At 45.0% G+C, this 6,000-nt stretch overlaps 1 protein-coding gene across 1 annotated transcript in view; it reads left to right on the forward strand.

The window, feature by feature from the left end:
- The window catches only part of WDR3 (WD repeat domain 3), a 19,938-nt gene extending 15,315 nt beyond the window's left edge, over positions 1-4,623 (forward strand). The window contains exons 22-26 of the mRNA XM_005486076.4: positions 249-296; positions 1,730-1,773; positions 2,246-2,374; positions 2,869-2,962; positions 3,584-4,623. Of these exons, the coding sequence (XP_005486133.2) occupies positions 249-296; positions 1,730-1,773; positions 2,246-2,374; positions 2,869-2,962; positions 3,584-3,739 (471 nt within the window). The 3' untranslated portion in view covers positions 3,740-4,623. The remainder of the gene's footprint in view (positions 1-248; positions 297-1,729; positions 1,774-2,245; positions 2,375-2,868; positions 2,963-3,583) is intronic.
- The last annotated feature ends 1,377 nt before the right edge of the window (positions 4,624-6,000 follow it).

Raw genomic sequence — 6,000 nt, forward strand, 5'->3', positions numbered from 1 at the left:
TTGCTGAATAAGGGGCTGTCATAGAAATGGGAAAAGTGACAAGAAGTGGAAGGAAATTCATCCATGTTAGTCATATATGTCTGATGGCTTCACATGAGGCCTTCAGAAACATTTTGGGGAGGGTGAAGGTGTGGGAATTGCAGGAAGACACTCAGTAAAAACTCTCTTCTACTGTGGGTAAAAGTTTGCTCTGAATATGCATTTATATTCACACACCTGCCTCATTCTAACCCATTCTGTGTCTCCAGGTTCCCTTCCCTGTCAATCCCATTCTCCGTGCCTATGGAAATATTACAGTAAGTGGAATGCCCAGGCCACAGGCTGTGCTCCATTCTCAGCTGGAGTGGGGCTGCTTGATTTGCTGGCTGAACCAACATGGTGGGTTGCTGTGGGGCAGGACTGCTTAGTTCAACTTTTATTGCTTGTGCAAAGTGAACATAATTTAGGGTTTTCATGTTGATTTTTTTAGGTTTTTGTTTGTTTGTTTGGATTTTTTTTGTTATTCTTTAGTATCATGCATGTGTATTACAAAGGTTTAACCCTGTCAGGGTTAAACAACCCTGATGTTGTAAACAACCCTGTAAACCCATGACTTTATGATGTTCCTTGTCATGAGCCAGGGCTTTACAGTCTCCTCCAAGATACAGGAAAGCTAGTTCAAACCTTTCCCAGGTTTATTTATGTGGTGTTGCTACAATTACTGTTTCTGTTTCTATTCCTGCTGAGTTGACATTGAGAAAATTCTGAATCGAAGTTCAGTGCCCTCATATTGCAGGCTAGAGCTGGTGCCCTTATTCGTTCATGTCATTCTACTACTCAACAATTTTCACTAAATTCTGTGGATTTTTGACGTATTACAAAATACACAGACAGGGATGCATGGATTTAATTGATAAGTAAAAATCCACTACTTTGAGTAGATTAGTTTTTGTTTTTCTGGTTTATTCCAATGTGCACTCCCAAACTGTTTTTGAAGTACTTTTAGGAAGATCCTTGTTTTTTCTCTCTCCCCTTTTCATGCAATCATACAGTGGTTTGGGTTGGATGGGACCTTCAAGATCATCTGGTTCCAACCCCTCTGCTCTGGGCAGGGACACCTCCCACTGGACCAGATTGCTCAGAGCTGAATGTCAGTGCCAGGTGCAACAGCCTTTGTCTTCCTTCTAATTACCTGTAACCACCTTGCAAGAGCCCTTCTGTCCCTTCCTCCATGATTATAGGTCTATTTAATTATAAGTTGGATAGACTTAACAGAAGGGAATGAAATCCTATGATTTAGTAGTTAGAGGCACTTTTCTTTCCCAATTCCCAGCTCTGCTCTGGAAATCTTATCCCATCTGCCAAACGCTTCCAGCAGATAAACAGGAGTAGTAGGAATTAAGTCTGAGAGATGAGTTTGTATAAAGTTTTTATATACAATTTAACAAGCTTTTTGTCCAATTTGTACAAGATTCTTTGACATAAATTGAGATGACTTAGCTGATTAAATATAAATTAGATTTTTCACAATATTCTTCACCAGTGTAGAGTGTCCTGAGAAAGCTGAGGGAGAACTTCTCAGTGGCAGCTGATTGAAGCTGAAAGGGTTTCCTCTTTGTTGTATTCAGCTTGATGTGTCTGTCTCACAAGATGAGATGGTGTGTTTTTAACTGTGTGAAGTGGACTTTAGGGCATGTTGGTCCTGGAATGTTTCTTATTAAGCAGGGCTGTTGTCTTTTCTCTGTTGCAGCCTTCTGCCTATGTGCTGGAAGTTTTCAAGAAGGTCAAGTCGAGGTGAGTCCCAGGAGCTTCATTGCTGAACACATTTGTGACTCAGTGTTGGGTTTCTAGGCCCAGGACTGGCTGGGCTCCTTGAGTGGTCTCATGCAAGGAATGGGCAGTGCTAGAGAGTCTGGAGTTGACTGTTTCCAGCAGACTCTTCTGGAACATGCATGGAACTGGAGAATGGGAAGTGTGGGCTGAAGCTTCTGGATGTGGGTTGGCTGCTTGGAGCTGTGCATGTATGTGGGGAGCAGTTTGGGGATGCTGAGGAGAGAAGGCTGTGTGCCTGCTCCCTGTGCCACAAGATGCCTGGGCTGTGCAGATGCAGGACATCTGGTGCAGATGTGGGCACTCATGGAGCAGCTGTGAGAAATGCTTAGCCTAGCTGAGTACCAAAACCCACCTATGTGGGTGTGTTTCCTGCTCATCTGTGGCAGTGTACTGGCTGAGAGTAATTCTTGTGTCCCTTTGCTTTTTCCCTCAGTGAGCTGGAAGAGTCTCTCCTGGTGCTGCCTTTCTCCTATGTCCCTGACCTGCTCAGACTTTTCAATGAATATATTCAGCAGGGCTCAGATGTTGAGCTTCTGTGCCGAGCTCTCCTCTTCCTGCTCAAGTGAGTCCTTTATCTGCCCAGACTGTATCTGGGCTTTCTTCTGAGTCTCTGGGCCTGAAACTCTTGGGAAGCATCCTTAGGAATAAACACATGGTATCTGTAGGAGATGAGGAATCTCTGCAGCCCACAGTGAATGGTGTGTGGGAATGAACTGCTTGGGTGCAGAGTGCTGACATGCCTGGATGGGGATGCTGGTCCTGGTGGCCCAGTTCTCACTGGGATGAGAAGATCCCACATGAAGCCTGATGAGGCACTGTTGGTGGCACAGAGTCACTCTAGAGCCTGTGTTCTCAGAAAGACCTTCCCCCTGAACCACTGTTAAACTTGAGAAAACAGCTTTTCCAGATGAATTTGTCCATACCTGTCCATGTCCAGTGTCTGGGGAAGATTGATTAAAAAAACCCTGTATGTCCAGAACATACAGAGGCTCAGGAGAGGGCCTTTGTGATGTTTCTAATAACAATACTGCAATACACTGTCTGCTTTGTTCCCAGGATACATTTTGGGCAGATCACAAGCAACCAGATGCTGGTGGCAGTGATAGAAAATCTGAAGAAAACCACCATCTCCAGAGTCAGTGAGGCCCGGGTGAGTGTTGCACCCTCCCTTTTTCCAGGATGTAGAATAATGGGATGAGCCAATGTTTGTGAGCATGAGTTGTCTGTGGTGTCCAGTGGGGAAGTTGGCTGGGGATCTGAGCTCATTTAAACCATCCTCTTTTGCAAATAAGCTGCCTTTTCCTTATGTTCCTCCTCATGTGAGGGTACTCCAGTGGTGAGCTTATACTTGTGCTCCCTGCCTCATTTGCACTTGGTTTCCTGATACATGTGCTTGGATCTTGGCTCACTAGTTTCTAAATATGTGGGAGGTAAAGTAACTCCCTGCTTCTCTTGGGCTTTTCTGTGGGCTGCTGCCTCAATGCAGACTCTGCATTTTCCTAGAGGAAGCTTCAGAACCTGCCAGCAACTTGTCTTCAGAAAATGTGGTGGATTATGGGTGCTTTTAAGAGAGGACTGTGGGGAACTGAGTGCAGAACCAGCTGCTCTCCTGGTCAGATGAAGTTCACATTTAAACTAATGTTGCTTTCTTTAAATCTGTGGATTATCTTCTTTTCATAATCTCTTAGTAGAGGGTGGCCAGTGCAGGACTCTCTGCACCCTAGCTAGCTTGGGATGTGCCTCACAGTGTGGTGCTGGTCTGTCTCTGCAGGATGTGCTGGGATTCAACATGGCAGGGCTCCAGTTCCTGAAGAGGGAGATTGAGGCCAAGGAGGAGGTGACATTTTTTGCTGATGCTACTGAACGTTTTGAGGAGAAGAAAAGAAAAAGGAAGAAGAAAGAAAAGATGGTTCTTGCAATGCTCTAGCATTTGCTGCCCAAGACCTGGAGCACCTGGATGGACTCATGTAACCTCACTGCTGACCATGGAAGTGTTCTTGTGGCTGAACATCTGTGATGATGTCCCCTGGCTGGGACAAAGTCTGTCCCCTCCACACGTGGTGTAACCCAGCATGTAAACCCAACTCAGAATGGTTGTCTGTGAGATGGACTCTCTCCAGTCTGCTGCAGATGGATGCCTTTGGACTCTTTCTGAGGCGGCTGTCAAAGGCATGTGTTCTTCCTCTAGTGGAATGCCTGTTAGAAATGGAGTTGATTTATTCTGGGATCAGCTCATTCTGGCAGTGTTGATTCGATGAAATCCAGCACAGGACTGCTGGTGAGACCATGGCTTTATCCAGGATTAAAAGTCTTTGGCAAGACTTTTCACTGACACCTGCTGGTGGCTTGTGGCCTGTGGGAAAAGCTCTGTGGTTTCTGCTCAAGTGTGAGGACTTGAGGTACTGCTACTCACTCTTTAGTGGGACAGGGACAAACATGGCTGCATTCTATTAAAGGCATATTTATATTTGCTTTGTGAGACAATTTTGTTCATAGTCTTTTGTCCTGGTATTTCCTTTGTAAATCCTCAGTTGCTTTGGCCTGTGTGTCTGTTTTCAAAGGATTTTTTACAGAGAATAAAATCAGTGGGAGCAAATGAAAGGCTTGCCATCCCAGATTGTGTTTTTCTGGAGAGCTGGCAGACAAGTGAGAAGCCTGGATTGTTTGCCTTTTACTTGCTCCAGGCTTTAGAAATTGCACTGATTGGTTGCAATGTTGTACTTGTCCTGTGTCAGATAAAATGATTTATTTTCACAGTGTGGGTAGTGGGGCAGAATGAAGTGAACAAGTCTCTGCTGCTGTTGTTATTAATTTATAGCACATGCTGTGTTTTTTTACCAATTGCCAAGTCTCACTGGTTTGGGGGATGTGGTGGGGGCTGCTTCCAGATACTTTGCTGAGTGTCGGGCTCACATGTCTGACTTGGGTACTCAAAGCTGAACTTCTAACTTGAGTTTCATGTGGATTTTTAGTTGCATCCCAGTTGTGGCTGACTGCTGTCTTTGTCTCAGGTTGTCTATTACTAGCAATTATGCAAAAGGCCAGCAGTTCAGCTGGTCATTCTCCAGGCAGCACCTCAGGTGTAACAACCATACCTTGGCTGTTCATAAGTGACTTTGTCAGGGGATGGTTGTTCACTTGCCTCTTCAGAGTCTGGGTGATTCACAGGAGCACGTGCTCCATTTCCAGGTGGTTCTCAGACTCTGTAAAAATGGCAGTCTTCATACAGCTCTGCCAGTTGTTTCACTTGAATCACAAGTTTCATCCATATCTGGACAAATATGAAATTAGAATTATAGAGGCATCTGGAAACAGCTGCATTCAGACGTCTCTCTATCCTGACTTAGGCTGTTCTATTTCATTTTATTCTGTTCTTTTCTTTTGCTACTCCCAAAATAGACCCTCCTAAGAGGGATTACTTGGAGGAAGAGGAGGCACTGTAGGATGATAGATTTTGTTGGTAAAGTCAGTGTACATCTGTTATCCACATTATCTGCTGCTGAAATGGGCCAGCCCGCTGGAAAAACAAGTGTTACAGATGGAGAGCTGGCTTGTGACACCACAGTGCACCCTCAGCTGAGGTGACTGAGGACAGAGAGGCCAAAACTGGGCACCAAAAGGGGAAGGCTGGCTGTGCCTCTGTTTACCTTAATGTCAGGGAAACAGATGTTATGAATGCTGTATTATGAACTGCTGTTTGATGATCCCCTAGGAGGCCTGGAAGAAAAGTTCGTGGCTATGGGCACATGAACTCAGGGACTGATGGAAAGTATGTAAATGGTGATACAGAAGAGTAGCTTGGGATGCAGAGTCATCTTATAATGATTCAGATATCCTCTGATCTGAGTTGGAAGAGGTGGAATTCCTACACTTTTGTCTCTGCTGTCACTGGTGTTAGGGAAGAATCCTTGGAGAAAACATCTTTTAGGTGTTGAAAAGTTGTCTCTCCCTAGCTGCTGACACAGGCTGCCTTCTTGAAGTTTCCCTCTGGTTCTCTGATTTTCATCACTTGTGGTGGGTCTGTACTAATGCAGTACTTGGGTGGCTACTGACAGAGGCCAGCATGTGCTTTAAATGGAAGAGGTCTGTCCTGTGCCAACAGTCCTCTGATAGGAATTCTAATATCCTTAGGACATCAATTTGCCCTTTCTTGGGTGAAATTCCCTAGATTTACAAACCTGAGCAGGA

The sequence above is a fragment of the Zonotrichia albicollis genome, chromosome 2 (genome assembly GCF_047830755.1).
Source record: "Zonotrichia albicollis isolate bZonAlb1 chromosome 2, bZonAlb1.hap1, whole genome shotgun sequence".
Classification (NCBI taxonomy): domain Eukaryota; kingdom Metazoa; phylum Chordata; class Aves; order Passeriformes; family Passerellidae; genus Zonotrichia; species Zonotrichia albicollis.